This window comes from Pelodiscus sinensis, unplaced genomic scaffold (genome assembly GCF_049634645.1).
Source record: "Pelodiscus sinensis isolate JC-2024 unplaced genomic scaffold, ASM4963464v1 ctg34, whole genome shotgun sequence".
NCBI lineage: Eukaryota > Metazoa > Chordata > Testudines > Trionychidae > Pelodiscus > Pelodiscus sinensis.
In genome coordinates, this window is record NW_027465849.1 from 7,687,665 (window position 1) to 7,704,920 (window position 17,256).

The following is a 17,256-nucleotide window of genomic DNA, read 5'->3' on the forward strand; positions in this document are numbered from 1 at the left end:
GTGGGGGCCAGTGGTTAGAGCAGGGGCTGGGAGCCAGGACGCCTGGGGTCTCTCCCCGGCTCTGGGAAGGGAGTGGGGGCCAGTGGTTAGCAGGGGGGCTCAAGATCGTCTCATCTGAGGAAGTGGGTTTCCCCCGGAAGACTCGTGATCCCTTCTATCTATGTGTTAGTCTCTAAGGTGCCGGAGGGCTCCTCTGAAGTCCCAGACTTGGCTTGCCCTGTCCCGCCTCTCTCCATAAGAGGGAGCAACGACCCAAGCCAGCTGCCTCTAGCCAGGCAGCTGAGGACTCCTGCTCAGAAGGCCGGGCCCGGGGGCAGATTCACTGGGGAGCAGAGCAGATTAGGGGACTGTATTGTTCCAATGCTGGCCGAATGGAGCCGTGGGGACTGAGGCCAGGGGAGGGCCTGTCCGCCAGTCTGTAAGGAAGTCTTGGGGCAGAGAAACCCTCCCTATAGGAGAGCTGGGCTGGCTCAGAGGCAGGGTCCCGTCACCCCGGGGTGACTGGCTTGAATCCAGACGAGGTGACAACGACTGTAAATTATTCCTGTTGTAGGGCACCTTGGCCCAGCTCTGTTCCCTGTGGGGTAAGTGTCTGTGGACACCACAGGCTGGGTGGGGAACCCTTCCAGGTCTTCCAGTCCTCGCCCTCTCTGCTCAGGGGGCCTGGCTCTGTGAAGGCGAGGGACGGGCGCACCTGAAGGCCAGGAGTGTCACGTAAAGGTGGAGCCAAACCCCGGGCAGCTTGGGGCTGTGATTAAGAGCCAGCAGGTGCTATGGAGCAACCGCAGTCATCCCCTCAAACGGGACAAACAGCGCAGGGCAGGCGGGACCAGCTGCAGGTTCCTTCCGGGGAGACAGCGGCCTGTGCCGGCCAGGCTGGGGCTGGAAGCCCTGCTGGAGTCCCCTAGGTGGGACTGCAATACAGTTAATAAAGGGGGTGCGCTGGCTCTGTTAACTGGATGAGGGGATCTGTGACGAGGTGGGGCTGGTATTCGCTTTGTTCTCTTTGTTCTGTCGCATGTGACTTCTGCTGCCTTGGGGTGGCCCTGTGTGCGTGCCTCAGTTTCCCTGGACACTGCACCAATCCCTAGATGGGAATTTCGCATGTGACTCTCACTAAGGGAGGCTGCCCCAGCCCGGTGCGTACACAACAATAGCTCAGGTGTCCTGTACCCTGAGTCTGGGTGGGGGGAACAACCAGGTGACACCTTGCGCAGGAGTCTGAGCAACGGAGGGGCGGAGCGGCCTGCAGGGCTGGGCCTGCTTGGCTGAGTGTGTGTCTCGGCTGGCTTAGGATGCAGGGAGGGGCCACAGGCCCTGGCTCTGGGCCCCGTCTCCCCAAGCTGGGTTGTACCGGCTGCTCCTGCTTCCTGTGCCGACAAGTCGGTTCTGCGCCGTGTCCCGGGAAACCAATAAACCTTCTGTCCTCCCTGCCCACTGGCTGCGGCTGGCGGGGCAGGGCCCGGGGACTCCCCACCGCTCGGTGACAGGGTCCCACACCCCCGGAGAGAGCCAGACAGTCAGTTACCAGGCCCTGGCCGAAGCCTCCCATACCTGATGCAGTGGCCCGTGGCTCGTTGCTTTACAGTGGGATGGTGGGGCCCCAAACCACGCTCCGGCCCTGGTGGTGCTGGCTGCTGCACAGCCCCGGGACCGGGGAGCCCGGCAGCTGAATGGAGACAGGAGGGATGGCTCCCCCAGGCCCTGGGAGATGTGGCATAGGCGCAGCCGGGGAACGTGGGGTGGGAGGCAGGGCCGGGAGACACGCAGAGGGGGGGAAGCATGTGGAGAACACACACACACACATACCCGCCTCCCCAGAGCCTCTGCCTATGCGGGGTGCCCTAGGTAAGTGCAATGCCCCCCAGCTCCCTTCGTCCCCGAAGCTCCTTCCCCGAGCCTGGCCCTTCACCCCCCTCCTGCACCCAAACTCCCAGTCAGCGCCCCTTCCTACCCCCCACCTGCCCAGAGCCAGAGCTGCCCCCCCCAACCCAGAGCCTCAGGCAGGGCGCCACCATCTCTGCCCCCCCCCCCGCGAACCCCCCCAAACCCAGAGCCTCAGGCAGGCGTGGGGGGGCGTCAGGGCGCCACCATCTCTGCCCCCCCCCGCGAACCCCCCCAAACCCAGAGCCTCAGGCAGACGTGGGGGGGGTGTCAGGGCGCCACCATCTCTGCCCCCCCCCCGCGAACCCCCCCAAACCCAGAGCCTCAGGCAGGCGTGGGGGGGCGTCAGGGCGCCACCATCTCTGCCCCCCCCCGCGAACCCCCCCAAACCCAGAGCCTCAGGCAGACGTGGGGGGGGTGTCAGGGCGCCACCATCTCTGCCCCCCCCCGCGAACCCCCCCAAACCCAGAGCCTCAGGCAGGCGTGGGGGGGGGGGGCGTCAGGGCGCCACCATCTCTGCCCCCCCCCCCCCGGGCAGCGGCGCGCGGCGGAGCCCTGCTGCACCCCGGGTTGGGGGCTCCCCGAGAGCGGGGCCGGCTCCGCCCCTGGGCGGGGAGAGGCTGCCCGGAGTCTCCTCCCCGGCCTGGGCTGTTTGCGCTGCCGGGCCGGGGCAGGCTCCGCGGGGACGGAGCGTGGGAGCGAGCGGAGCCCAGCGGGTAGGTGGGGCGGGCAGGGCCGGGGGGCGCTGGGGCGGTGCAGCCGGGGGGGGGCACTAGTGCACCTCGTGTGATGTCACTGGCCCCCGTGCAAGGAGGGGGCGGGCACCCCTCGAGCACGGAAACCATGGGGGGGGGGGTTGCTGCTGCACCCATCAGGCAGCCCCGCAGCCGGGGGGGGGAAGCCGCGGGGGGCCCGCAGGTTTTCCAGGGGCTATGGCCGCCCCGAGCCGGGCAGCCCCAACACCGACCGGAGAAGCTGGCCCCTCGCGAGTCCCGTGCCGTGGGGCCTGCCCCAGCTCAGCCCACAGTCACGGGGCCCGGGTGGCGCGTGGGTGGCTGCGGGGCGAGCCTGGCGCTTCCCCAGCACCTGCCTGGGAGACGTGGAAGCCGACAGCCGGCTCCTTCGCTGCTGTCAATGGGCATCGCGCCCCGGAGGTCCAGGGAGCGGCCCCGGGGCCCAGGGCCAATCGTTCGTCCAAGCCAGCTGGGCTGGACAATCTAGGAAAAGCCCTTCGGTGGGGGCCTTTGGAGAGGCAGCGCTCCCTAGCAGTTAGAGCGGTGGGCAAGTAACCAGGAGTCTGGGGGTCTAGTCCTCGCGCCGGGAGGGGGAGGGTCTCATGCTTAGAAGGTCAGGCTAGCGGGGTCCCAGCCAAAGGGGCCTCCTTCCCCTGGGTGGGCCACACGATGGTGGGAACCAAGACGGGCTCCCGGGCTCGGCTAGTTTGGCCAACTGCGCTCATGTGCCTAGAGGTTGCGGGCAGGGCCGAAGGGGCCGTAGCCGCGCTGTGATTGGCTGCAGAGGGAGCGCCCGGCTCTCATGGGCCATGTGATGAGCAACCGGCGCCCACCTCACTTCCCGGGCCCTTACTGAACGTGCGAGTCATACCAGTAGGAAAAACTTACGCAGGCAAAAACCAGCAGAATCTGGCAACCCCACGCTTGGGCCACAGTAAACAACATACTCCGTGGGCCGCGCACACAACCCCAACCGGCCGAGATCTAATTTTTCCATCTATGCGTGGAATAAATTTTGTTACATGCACCAAGGTATGTGCAAATGTGCACCACCAATAGACACATAACACCTTCCCATGGGCGCTCTGCTAATCCGTTGGGCGGTGCTGGACTCTCTCCTTAGTGGCACAAGCGCACAGCGTCCAGGGAACGCCGGCTCGTCTTAGTCTGCCTCTTAGATTCCTGTATAATTTAGTTGTGGGCCCAGCTGCTGTTGGTGGGAGACAGGCTCCCCCGTCACACTGACCCGCTAAAAACAATCGTCTCCCCCGGCTCGTCTCTGAAATGATCTGAGACCCGCCACAGTAAGATGGCATTAATATAGTCCACGTCGCTGCTTCTGCTGAGCCCGTCGGCCTGGGCTCTGGCGGCTGTACAGGTTCGTTAATGTGAATATCAGGAGGGATCGCCTCCTTCCGCAGAGCAGTTTTGCCCTGCTTCAGTTTCCCCCTTTGTAAAACAGGGACAGTGCTGTGCACCAGTGAGGCGAGCTGGGGGCTGTACGTTAGGGATGGCGCGTAATGCCGGGGGCAGACGCAGCAGGGGGGCAGACGCGACAGGCTGTCGGGAGTGGGTCGTGTTTCCCCTCCGTGGCTCCATAGGGACGTTTTGCCCCACAGCGGCAGGATCCGTGCTCGGCTCTCGTGCCATTCGGGAGGCAAAGGCCCCTCCGGGGGTGCAGGGACTCGGTTGGCAGCGTCACAGGGCGAGGAGATTTTGGGGGCGGCCTGGAAGAATGGAGCCGCTGGGGACGGAGGAGCCGGAGAGAGGGGTAGCGTGAAAGGGGGCAGAGAAAGTAGAACTTTGGGTTAGCCTTGGGGGGCTGGCCCTCCTGGGGAGATGCCAGAGGGGCACCGGAGCCAGATGGAAAGGGGGGAGAAACGGGGAGCAAGGAGGGAGCTCTGGACAGCCCCGAGTGTGCCGGCCGCCCCCCTCCGCAGTGACACTTCCTGCCCGCTGTCCGAGTCACCAGCCAGGGAAGCACATGACGATCTCACTCGCCCCTGGTGCGGCCAGGCCTCCTCGTGAGCCCTTGTGCAATCCTGCCCGCACGCCTGGCCCCGGGCCCCGCCCTGGGCTGACTCCAGCACTCTGCGAGTCCCGGCGCAGCGAGGGGGGGCAGTGGAATCGGGGCGCTGGGGCAGGTGCTCGGGGGGCTGGGCTGCCCCCGGCTGCGTACGAGAGGGAGAGATGCTTAGGCCAATGTGTTTCCTAACTGCAGCCCTGCTCCAACACTGTGGCCCCGAGCCTCAGCGGGGTCAAGCCAGCTTCCCGGAGCACCATTGACACCGCTAGCCATGCTGGGGGGCCCACGGCCTGTTCCAGCGCAGCCGGGTCTGGGTGTGGGCTCTGCGTGGCGCAGCTGAGAATAGCTAAGCAGAGCCCCCGGCCAGGCACGGCCGGGTGCCTGCTGAGAGCGCCCCGGGGTATCCTGGGCCCCCCGTTTCACCCGTTGCCGGCATCTGTAGCAGGGGCGTGGAGCTCAGGGCCCGAAGGCAGCTGGCCCCTTTCCCCAGAGGCAGGCGCGCCGGCTGGGCTCTGCCCTGGCTCACGGATTGGCCACGCACGCATCAGCCCAGCTCCGGGCGCCGTTGGGGGGGCGAAGGCAGGAAGAAACCCGCTGCGGTTTTGGCTCCCAGGCAGCACCCACTCTCGGTGCACTCCTCCCCCCCCCCGACTGGTGAGCGGCTCACGTTTGCCACGGAGGCGCAGCGAGCATCGCCGTGGCAGCCACAGGGCGAGGGAGACCCCCCCCCCCCGTTAGCAGGAAGTGAGTCGGATCTCACCACCACCGGATGAAACGAGGTGTCACCCCAGCGACACCCTGTCCTGCTCCTGTCTGGCCCTTTCCAGGTGTGCGGCGCGTTCTGCGTCCGGGGCCGCCGGGCGACGAGGCTCTGGGAAGATGAAGCTCTCCGGACCCGCCAGGAAGGTACGCCCTCGAACCCGGCACCCGAGCGTGCCATCGTCCCGGCTCCAGTGGGGGTCCTGGTGTCGGAGCCGCCGTGTGGGCTGAATTCAGGTGGCTCTCAGCCCTGTGTAAGCCAGGGCCTTGCGGAAGTGCATGGTGCATTCTCCAGCCAGGTGGCCTGGCCAGGCCAGCGCGGGACCTGGGCCAGGGATGAAGGGAAGAGTTAGGAGCAAGGCAGGCGGGAAGGGGAGGCGGCAGCAGCGAGCCAGGGTCCGCTTTGCAGCTCGGGTTTACATGGCTTGTGGGGCGGGAGCTGGAGGGAGCTCTTGCTCTTTGGCCACAACTCCCCACGGCGCCTTGCGGAGCTCCTGGAGGCTGCGGGGAGGCACCGGTTACCCAGGGCCTCAGGGGTCTCGACCCTCTGGGTCCTCCCCACAGGGACCAGGGCCCAAATTCCCAGCCAAACAGCCGCGCTGGGAGCTGGGCTGAGATCTTGCCAGAGCCCCTCTGTGTTTGGCTGCGAGGTAAACTGCTCCCTGGTCTGTCAGCTGAAGCGTCCCCAAGCCCCGAGGGGAGGGACTCCCCGCCTGCCTGTCCCCAGCGCCACGAAACCCCAGTGGCGGGGAAACCACCAGGGTTACGAGGCAGCGCCTGAACGCGCTCGCTTCTCTTCAGCCGGGCCGGGCCACGCTTGGGCTTGCAATTAGTGCCGGGAATACGGGAGCGTTTGTGCGTTGTCTGGGGGCCTTTGGAGTGGTCACCGCGGCTCTCGGGACTCACGAGGAAGCAGAAACGTGCGGGTTCCTCCGCACCTGGCACCCCGGGGGCTGCTCCGGGTGGAAGGCGCCGGAGCCGAGGGAAAGGCCTGCTTCCGGCAGAGCCGACGCGGATTTGCACCCGGGAGCCGTCAGCCGCCAGCGGCCGTCTGCGCGAGCTCTCTTGCTGCTGCTGTGACAGGCGGCTGTTGTCCCCGGGCGGACCAGCCACCATACAAGCCTCTGACAACTCCTGGTACCCAAGGACTGCAGGACCAGGTCCAGCAATGCTCGGGAGGAGCTGTGAGCCAGGCACGCTGGAGTCTGGGCCCGCCCACGCCCAGGGACTGCACCCGGCCTGGCCCCCGGCACTCGGCGGGGTCCGGGCGCCCTGGCCCGGCTCAGATGCAGCACCCAACTGTCTTGCTTTGTCCCCTCCTCACAGCACAACGCTCCAGCCATGCAGGAGGGGCCCTCCCAGCCGGGGCAGCCCTCCCAGCTTTCCCTGCAGGTAAGGTGTCTCCGGCGCAGCCAGAAACCCGAGTCAGCCGCCGCCTGCGTCCCGCCTGCCCCGTCAGGCCGGGCCGGTTCTGCCGGCTCCCAGGGCGCTCCCCAGAGGGATGTGCTGCTCTTGGGGGGGGGGGGGCAGCTCAGTCCCTGAACCGGCACCACGTCCACATCCACCAGTCCCAGCGGCGTGGCCTCGAGCAGCTCTCCTGGCCGGCCCCAGAGCTGGTGTGGAGCAGCCCCCCCCCCCCCCCAGCTGACAGTCGGGGCCCCCGTGGCTTCCGGGACATGCTCCTGATTGACACCGGGGTAAGTGGGCCCAGGGCCAGGCCCCCCGTTCCCTGGATTCCACCGCCCCTCTGCGAGCCGGTGGGCAGGGGTCTTGGGTCGGACGCGGCCCCACCCAGAGAAGCAAGGGGCTGGGGTCAGAGAGCCTGCACCCGCACCTCGACCCCCTGCCCCAGCCCCGTAGCCAGCTCCCACCCAGCCCTCATCCTCCCGCCCCAGCCCCGAACATCCCAACACCCTAACTCCCACCCTCAGCCCTGAGCCCCCCAACACCCTAACTCCCACCCCAGCCCTGAGCCCCCCAACACCCTAACTCCCACCCCCAGCCCTGAGCCCCCCAACACCCTAACTCCCACCCTCAGCCCTGAGCCCCCCAACACCCTAACTCCCACCCCCAGCCCTGAGCCCCCCAACACCCTAACTCCCACCCTCAGCCCTGAGCCCCCCAACACCCTAACTCCCACCCCAGCCCTGAGCCCCCCAACACCCTAACTCCCACCCCCAGCCCTGAGCCCCCCAACACCCTAACTCCCACCCCAGCCCTGAGCCCCCCAACACCCTAACTCCCACCCCCAGCCCTGAGCCCCCCAACACCCTAACTCCCACCCCAGCCCTGAGCCCCCCAACACCCTAACTCCCACCCCAGCCCTGAGCCCCCCAACACCCTAACTCCCACCCCCAGCCCTGAGCACCATTCTGCTCCTTAACTCCTGCCCAGACTCAGCACCCCTATCTCCTCCTCCTGCCCTGAGCCCCCTCCCACACTACAAGCTCCTTGGCCCCAGCCTGGAGCCCTCACCCTCCTGCTCCAACCCACAGCCCCCTCCCGCACACAGAACCCCTCCTTTTTGGTCCCACCCCAGAGCCTCGGGGACCCTACAAAATCTAATAGCCCCAGGCCTCCAGAAGAGTTAATCTGGCCCTGCAGGTCTAACCCTGGCCTCCTTGTGCAGGCTTTTACACCCGTGCAAAGCCAGTGCAAAATGCACCCTGATTCACTAGCATTTCACACCCAGTATGCACTAGTGCAAAGGGCTGCACAGGTAAAGGGGAATGGTGGATCAGGCCCAGTCCGTGCCTTCGGTTTTTAGCAGAATGTCTCAACCCTGTGTTCTCTGTTTCCTTGTCTCCCCCGCCCCAGCGCTCCCGCCGGACCCTGCTGGCTGCGAGCCTCATGCTCCTTCTCGTGGCCGGGCTGTTCATGGTGTGTCCGCTCCGCTCCCTTTGGGAAAGGGCGCCCGTCATGCAGCACGCCGACCATACATGCAGTGACCCTTGCAGGTGAGCCCGGGCTGGCGGGGCATCTTCCCCCACCATTCTCAGGCCTCCTGCTCAGCTTCTCCCCAGGCAGAGGCGTGCACACCCACGTGCACACTTGTGCAACGCACCAGCACGCCTCCTCACGCTCATGGGCATCACGGCCACGTTGCACGGCTGCCATGGACAGCGAGAGGCGCAGGGCTGTGACGCTGTTGTCTTCCCGGCTAGAATCGTGCTAGTGGAAAGCATCCCCGAGGGAATGGTGTACGAAGACAACGGCACGGTGAACCCGTCCACCTTTGAGGCCTGGAGGAGCCTGATCGGAGCAGCTAAGAGCCGCGTGGACATGGCGTCTTTCTACTGGACGCTGACGAACAACGACACCCGCACCCAGGAAGCCACGGCGGCCCAAGTAAATCGCAAATGCCCGGTGGAGGCTCGGCTCCGCCGGCTGCAGCCGCCGCGGAAATGCGATTGCAACGCGGAGGCAGAAAACCACAGTGAAATCAGCCCCGAATTGGCGCCTAATTGCCAGGCGGGGAGAGGGTTCCGCTGGTTAGGGAGCGCTGCCGGGCGGAACATTGATTTGCCGGCGCTCGAGGGCCCGTCTGCAAAAGCCTCTTTCCTGGTTTCGCTTGGGGCGGGATCAGGCTTGCTGGCTAGGGTCCGGGGGACGGGACCAGGGCCAAACTGGAACGAGATGCTGCTCGCCCCTCCCACAGAGGGGGGGCCCAGAGCTGCAAAGGCAGAATTAGCCAGAGCAGCCCCAGCCCAAGTCGGGAACCTTCCCCTGGTCCCTGAGCTCCCCGGGGCTGTGTGGACAGACGGCGTTTGGGCCAGGGAACACACACAGGTACCCCGGAGCCGGGCCCCCCTGGACCAGGGGAGGAGGGGAGTCGGCAGGGCCGTCCTCTGGCTTGATTGGCATTTTCAACCTCTTCCTGGTTTTGAAAACCAGGGGGAAGAAATCCTGGCAGAACTGAGGCAGCTGCCCCAGCGAGGCGTCTCCGTGAGAGTCGCCGTCAGCAGCCCTTCCGCGGAGCAGCCCTGGGACGACCTGCAAGCGCTGGAGGAGAGCGGTGAGACCCGAGGGCCTCCCGACCTGGGGCCCCCGGACGGGGCCCGACTTTCAGCAAGAGCAGAGCATCTGCCCTCTAAGTCTCAGGCCCCCACGAGGTGGGACGGGTTGGGGACCCAGCATTCACTAGACAGTCTTGGCTGCCCTGCACCCCGCAGTGGCTCCATCAGCGTAAGGACCCGGGGGTCTAGTGGTTGCAGCTGGCCGAGGTCTGCCGGGCAGGACGTGGAGGAATCACAAGGCTGGGGCCGAGCCAGGTCAGACAGACACAGCACCGGGAGTCAGGGACCGGAGATCAAGGGACCAGACAAAGTCTGGCATTGGAGCAGACCGAGGCCCATGTGGTTGTCCACACAAGTTCCTGGGCTGTGTCCTGGCTTTAAGTAGGGGCAGGTGGCCAATCAGGACGCGTGGCCAATCACTGAGGGTCTCGTGGGCGGTACTTCCTGCTGCCCCTCCTCGCATGGGGCTCCCTGGCCACGCCTCCTGCTGGCACTGTGATACCATCAGCTGCTCCGGGCTCTGGCTCTTATTCCCTGGGCCAGGGCTGCCCCTCAGACTTACAGTGTGTGGGGGGGAGGTGTGCTGGGGGGGGGGACTGCGCTGTGGGTTCCTCACTGCCTGCCCAGCCCCGCCTACCCTCCTCCCATGCCCTGGCGGGGATCAGGCAGAAGCCCCCGAATGCCCCCACTGACACGCACACAAACCACGCACGGGTCTGCCCCCTCGGTGCCTGTGCAGCTGTCCGAGGGGCTGTTCCGCTCGGCGCGGAGGGGAGGCCGGATCCCGGGATCCCGGCCGTAAACGAGCCCCCGTCTTTGCCGTACCCCAGGGGCCTCTGTCCGCCAGGTCGACATGCGCCGGCTGACGCGCGGGGTGCTGCACACCAAGTTCTGGATTGTGGACGAGACCCACGTCTATCTGGGCAGCGCCAACATGGACTGGCGCTCCCTCACCCAGGTAAGGCCCTTCCCGGGGGCTTTCGCCTCACGGGCGCCGCACGCTTGCTCTTCCGGCTGGAGGGGAGGGGGTGCAGTTAGGCGTTGGTGGTAGGGAAAGCAGAGCGGGTGTCCCTTACGGCCGGGACGCCCCAGTTCTGCTACGGCCCACAGCCCAGAAGTCAACGGCAGGAGTCCAGCTGCACGGGCCTCGCTGCAGACCCAGGGTGTTGGTCTCTGACATCCAGGATTGTTCATGGCCACGCCTGGGGGGCACGGGAATGCCGGGGGCTGCCCAGGAAAGTCAAAGCATCGGCAGAGCAAAGAGCATGGGGCCCCTGGCAAGGCCTTCAGTGTATCCCCCCCCCCCCCCCCGGCCAGGTTTGACTCGGACCCTTTGGGGCGCCCAGGTGTTGTGGTGCCCACGTGAGAACCTCGGCACACCCTAAATGAATTCTTTGCTTCGGTCTTCACGGCTGAGGCTGTGAGGGAGATTCCCGGACCGGAGCCGTTCTTTGTAGGTGACAGATCTGAGGAATTGTCCCAGATTGCGGTGGTATTAGAGGAGGTTTGGGAACAAATGGATTAACCGGACAGTAACACGTCCCCGGGACCAGACGGCATTCACCCGAGAGTTCTGAAAGAGCTCACGTGTGAAATTGCAGAACCATTAATCGTGGTTTGTGACCCATCCTTTAAACCAGCTTCTGCACCGATGACTGGAAAATAGCTAACGTGATGCCAGTCTTTACAAAGGGCTCCCGAGGTGATCCTGGCAATTACAGATGGGGAAATCTAACGCTAGTATCAGGCAAATTAGTTCTTATGTTATGTAGCGAGATTAGCTGGGGAGAAGGGGCAGAAGGAACCCCTAACAGACTGGAACCCTCCCGCCAAAGAAACTCGCGGCTGTGAATTTCGTGGGCCGGCCAGCTGCACTGCGTTCTCTGCTGCTTGCCCGCAGGTGAAGGAGCTGGGTGCGGCTGTCTACAACTGCAGCTGCTTGGCCAAGGACTTGGGGAAGATGTTTGAAGCCTATTGGGTTCTCGGGGTGCCGGACGCCTCCATCCCGTCGCCCTGGCCGGCCAATTACTCCACCCCGTACAACAAGGAGACGCCGCTGGAGGTGCAGCTGAACGGGACGGACGCCAGGGTGTACCTTTCCGTAAGTGGGGAACCCTCCACCGCTCCTCCCCCTGGGTTTCGAGTCGGCTTGGCCCCCGCCGAACGGTTCATTGGTCCGGTTCTTTGCCTTGCCTCCCGCAATGCTCCTGCCCAGCCAGGCAGCGCTGCACGTGGAGAGAGACATTCCTGCAGCCGTCAGCTTTCCCCTCTCTGCCATGCCCAGAGCGCCCCGCCAGCCCTGTGTGCCGCGGGACGGACGGAGGACCTCCAGGCTCTGCTCAGCGTCATCGACGCCGCCAGCGAGTTCGTGCACATCGCCGTCATGAGCTACCTGCCCACCATGGAGTTCTCGCACCCCCGGAGGTAAAGCCCCGGCAGCGCTTTGGGCTGTAGCTCTCCGGACGAGCCCGCGCCGGGTGTGCCATGGTGGGCACGGAAGCCACGGGCAGCAGCGGGCTTGGGGTGGGAGCAGAATTCAGTAACCAGGGCAGGGCTGGGATCCTGCACTCCTCAGGCTCCTCCCAACTTTGGTCTCCTCTTGGGCTCCTGCGTCTGCATCTGATCAGCTCTTGGCCTCTTCCGCGCCGCGCCCGCTGCTGGGAACAGCCTGGGTAAACCCCATGGCCCCGTCGGCCGCAGGACTTGTGCTTTGGGGAGCTGTGACAGCGCGTCGGGGTTCCCCCGATCCTGCACCCCCGTAGCAGCCAGAACAGACTCCGCCAGCCAGTAGAACAGGGAGGATGTATTGTTTCTCCAGGATACAGCACAGCATAGACATGATGGTTACAGGAGTCAGGGCCCGGATGCCTCAGACCCCTCGGGCTAGGGGGTCCATCGCCCCCTCAACCCTCAGCACCCAGCTTAGTCTGTTCCCTTCATGTTTCCCAGCCAGGAACTGCCCAGCTCCCAGGCTCTGCCCCCAGCCAGGTGTCCGTCTCCTCCTCCCTTCCTTTGTCTCTCCCCTGGGAAGACCCTTGTTATCTGCTCAGGCCGGGAGTAGGTGTCTGGGCCAATCCACATGCGGGTGAGTCGGTGGGAATCACATCTCACAGCGCAGGGGAACCCCAGCTTACAGAGCAGGCAGCCCCCCCACTACGTCACAGGGGCCCAAACCGAGCCGCCCTAAAGGGCCCCCCAAAACCACACGTTCCTTCCGAAAGCTCAGGCCAGCACATTAAAAAGGTGATTTTGAAAGGACCGGAGGGGTCGCTCGGAGCTCAGCGAGGCAGGGGGCCGGCGCTGTTTGTTTCCCCAGGTACTGGCCAACCGTTGACGATCATCTGCGGAAAGCTGCCTACGAGCGGCACGTCCGCGTTCGGCTGCTGGTCGGCTGCTGGCCGCACTCCAAGGCGGCCATGTTTCCCTTCCTGCGGTCTCTGGCGGCCATGAGCGACAACGAGACGCACTACGCCGTGGAAGTGGTGAGTGGCACCCCGCGCTGAGGGGGTCGGGAATCCCGGAGTCCAGGGATCCGAGTCACAGGCGTCAGATTGGCGCCGCTCGGCTGCCTGGGTGTTTCCCTCTATGGGGTGCAGCGGCAGGGGCGCACCCTGACTTCAGCATCCCCTCCCCCCGCACAGCTGGCGGGAGAATCTTGGGAGCAGCTGGGCTGCAGGACGGAGCAAGGTGCGGGGGCAGCTGGACCCCCAGCGCGGCTGTAAGTCGGCACACGCTGCCAATCAGCTGGGCGGGCCCGATCCGGCTCCCGGGCCTGAGCTGGCTCACCCTGCCCGGCTCTTGGGCAGCAGAAGTTTGCCTTGCACGGACGCCATCTGCCATTCATCCTCGGGGGTCTTTGTTTTCCCCCCTCCCCTCGGCAGAGACTCTTCACGGTCCCAGTCACGGAAGCACAAGCCAAGATCCCCTACGCCCGAGTCAACCACAACAAGTACATGGTCACCGACAAGGCGGCCTATATCGGTGAGTGGAGCCCGGAGGATCAGCCTGCCGCCGAGCCACCCTCCTCCCTCCTGTGTCCGTCCTTCCTCATAAGACTGACAGGCCCTCTCCCCGCCCGTTGTGCGCGGCTGTATGGGACCGCTGGCGGTCTGTACCCCAGAGGGGCGGTCCCGGCCCGAGCAGGCGGGCGCTGTGATGCTGGCGGCTGGGAGGGCAGGGGCCACGCCGCGTGAGGCCCCGAGGAGAGGACGCCCTGGCTGCAGATGGTGGGCTAACGGCAAGTCGAGGAAACGCTGGGGAGCAGGCTGGTGTCGGGCGCCTGCAGTCACCACGGAGACGGGAGATGGAGCAACCAGGCCCCAGCCTGCTCTGCTTCCCGCCACCTGGATGAGTGTGGGGCCGGGAGGGAATGGGGGGCGACCCCCGCTGCCGGTCCCAGGCCCCCTACTAATCCCCTGGCTCGTGTCACTTGGGGGAAGGGGTTGGGGGAAGGGCTGGCGGGGGAGGCAAGGCAGGGGCAGGAAAAGGAGGGGCCTGAGTCAAAGGGGGGTGTCTCGGGCCCCACCCCCCAAGGGATGTCTCTGCTAATGGCCATAGGGCCGGCAGGTGCCATGAGCTTTCTTCTCCTCCCTGAAGGCACCTCCAACTGGTCCGGTGACTATTTTGTCAGAACGGCGGGATCGGCGCTGGTGGTGAACCAGAGCGACGCCAAGCCGCAGGGCGAGGCCACGGTGCAGGCGCAGCTCCAGGCTGTGTTCCAACGGGACTGGAGCTCCAAATACAGCAGGGACATCCGCACCGTGGGCCAGTGGGAAACCCTCTGCCGCCCTCACGAGGCGGCTGCCCGCTGAGGACGGATGGGAGGAGAGGCTGGCCTCACAGAGCCACCGCGTGTCCAGGACGCACGTCAGGGCAGCCCGGCCTCCCCGACACGGCAAGCGCGGCAGGCCTGGCACGCCCCTTGCGGTGTCGCCTGGCGGTTGGTTGGATCTGCAATGGCGTTAGCCTTGTTTTGAGTTCTGGTGGCTCTCTGGCACGCAAGGACGCCCCGTCCGCCAACACTAACAGCCCAGCCAGCCCAGGGACGCGGCTTCCTTCTCTCTGCAGTACCCGCCCCAAAATCCCTGTCACTCCCATGCCGTACGCCCCCCCTTTTCCCCGTCCCTAGGGCTCAAGGTGCAACCCTGTTCATGGAAATCCCCCTCAGCCAATTCCGAGGGTTCAGGGCGTAACTCTCAGCAGCTTTCACCACTGAACTAGCCTCCCACAGTAATGGCCTCACTCTCTGTGGGTTAGCAATTCCCAGGCCAGCAGACCGCACGTGCCAAGCACCCAAAGCCCCAGCCTGAGCCAGGCAGAAGAACTTCCCCTGGTGGTGTGACGATGCGTAGGGGTTTTCCCCGTCTCCTGCACCCCCAAAGTGGCACGAACAGACTCCACCAGCCAGTAGAACAGGGGAGTTTATTGCTTCTCCAGGATACAGCACAGCACAGATGTCATCTGGTTCCAGGGCAGGCCTAGGATGCCTCAGCCCCCCTTGAGATGGGGGGGGGGTCTTAGCTCCTAAACCCCAGCCTGTTGCTTAGGCTGCTTCCTCCATGATACCAGACAGAGACTAACCCCCTCACCTCCAGCCCTGCCCCCAGCCAGGGACGGCATTCCACGTTCCTTTGTTTCTCCCCCTGGGGGGTAGCTGGTCAGACAGGTTTGGAGCCCCCTTTGCATAATGACTCACCCCCTGCCCTGCTGGGTCGTGCTACAGACAGCAGAGGTGGCCCACACTACCTCACAGGCGGCCAGGCCAGGTCGGTCTCGTCCAGTCGCTGCCCATCCCGGTCGTGCAGAGGAGTCGTATGCTGCGTCTTGGGGGCTGGTTCTTCTGCCGGGTCTTCCCTCCCTCTGCTGTCTCTTCCTCCTCCTCCTGTCTTGCTGGTCTCCTTTGTGGACCCCAGTTTATAGAGTGAAACTTGAGTCCTGCTTAGCTCTACCACGACCGATTATTTTACTCACCAACCCTAACACGCTGCGTAATTCCCTAACCCGTGATACTTCACCCTGTCAATTGATTTACACCAAGCAAAGTTAATTATACAGTCGATAGAAACCATCAAAAAACAGACAGTGTTCAGGCCAGCCATAGGAAAGTGAGGCTGTGACGGCGCGTTGGGGGTCCCCCGTCTCCTGCACCCTGAAATGGCACAATCAGACTGCACCAGCCGATGGAATAGAGGAAGTTTATTGCCTCTCCAGGATACAGTACAGCACAGATGTAATCTGGTCACAGAGCTGGGCTAGGATGCCTCAGGCCCCCTTGAGATGGGGGAGACCGGGCCCCTAAACTCCAGCCCCTTTCCCTAGGCTGTCTCCTCCATGCTCCCAGCCAGCCAGCCACTAACTAACCCCCTTCCAGCCCTGCCCCCCAGCCAGGGCAGCATTCCACCTTCCTTTGTTCCTCTCCATGGGGGGTGTCTGGCCATACTGGTTTGCATAGTGACTCATCCTGTTTTGCTGGGTCGTGGTACCCACGGCAGCCAGTGGGGGTTACCCCAGAGCCAGCAGTGTAGAAACCAGCCAGGTACCCCCACTACGTCACAGAGGCCCATCACAAAGCAACGAGGATTTCCCAACTCCAGCTACCGAGAAGGAGTTTCTTGCCAGGGGAGATGCTGTCATAACAGGGGCAGCCCTAGATTAGCTGCAAGCACCTGGTGCCCTCCATGCAATCAGCACCCCCCCCAAACCCTTCAATGATATTTGGCGCCCCATTTAACTTGGTGCCCTAGGCAACCTCCTAGTTGGCCTATACAGACAGGCCTCCCCTGGCTGTCAAACTAAGTTTTCTTTCACCATCAGTATGTCTAGACGACAGGCTTTTGTCGACAGAAGTTTTCTATCGACAAAGCTTCTGTCGACAAAGAGCATCTAGACGACAGCTAGTTCTGTCGACACAGCAAGCCGCCTTGTCGACGTGAGAGCATAGACGCAAAGGACAGTGTAGCTGTGATAACGCCTTCTGTCGGCAGAACGCTGTCGGCAAGAGACGTTATTCCTCATAGAATGAGGTTTACTGCCGTCGACAAAACTGCCGAGTTCTGTCGCCGTTGTGTCGACAGAACTCAGCGGCAGTGTAGACGCAGGGATCATTTTGTCGGCAAAACCCTGTAGTCTAGACACACCTTCAGAGCAAGCTCTTTATCTGGGGACAGAGGGCTTCTGAGCAGCCTGGTGTGACACTTTTAGATGGATGCAACTTCCTGCTTTTCAGCTAATGGCTGCTGCTCCTTCCCTCTGGCTATAGAAGGGCCTTAGACCACGGGCCTTCCAATATGGCTACCAGACACGGCCTTCTCCGGACGCTCTCCCTCTGTTCTAAACAGTGCAGGCATTTTCACTTGCACCCGTGGAACAAGCTGCCAGAGGTTCCTGTGTGTCGTTGTCTGGATCCCCTTCCACACAGTCGCTGTGAGAGGGCAGGTACCCGCGCAGTCTCTGCGCCTTCCCCCCTTTGGGAGCAGGGTGCAGTAGGCGATGCAGGGAGAGCTGTACAAAGCGAGCGTGCACGTAGGGGCGGATTCTTCACCGTAGAATCCTAGAACTGGAAGGGGCCTGGAGAAGTCATCAAGTCCCGTCCCCCACAGCAGGAGCCAGTTCCATCTAGATCAGTGTTTCTTGAACTGTGTTGCAGGGTGTGACGACGCGTCGGGGTTTTCCCATCTCCTGCACCCCGAAATGGCATGAACAGACTTCACCAGCCAGTAGAATGGAGGTTGTTTATTGTTCCTCCAGCACAGCGCAGCACAGATGTAATCTGGTTACAGGAACTGGGGCTAAGAGGCCTCAGTGCCCCCTTGAGATAGGGGAGTCCCAGCCCCCCTCC

At 64.1% G+C, this 17,256-nt stretch overlaps 1 protein-coding gene across 1 annotated transcript; it reads left to right on the forward strand.

Annotated features, from left to right (window-relative positions):
* Positions 1-2,485: 2,485 nt before the first annotated feature.
* PLD3 (phospholipase D family member 3) lies at positions 2,486-15,416 on the forward strand. The gene is made up of 12 exons (XM_075915552.1): positions 2,486-2,600; positions 5,472-5,550; positions 6,730-6,795; positions 8,221-8,360; positions 8,568-8,751; positions 9,298-9,418; positions 10,250-10,377; positions 11,320-11,520; positions 11,704-11,843; positions 12,736-12,901; positions 13,301-13,400; positions 14,016-15,416. Exons 2-12 carry the CDS (start codon positions 5,524-5,526, stop codon positions 14,228-14,230), a joined length of 1,488 nt encoding a protein of 495 aa, XP_075771667.1. The 5' UTR covers positions 2,486-2,600; positions 5,472-5,523; the 3' UTR covers positions 14,231-15,416.
* The last annotated feature ends 1,840 nt before the right edge of the window (positions 15,417-17,256 follow it).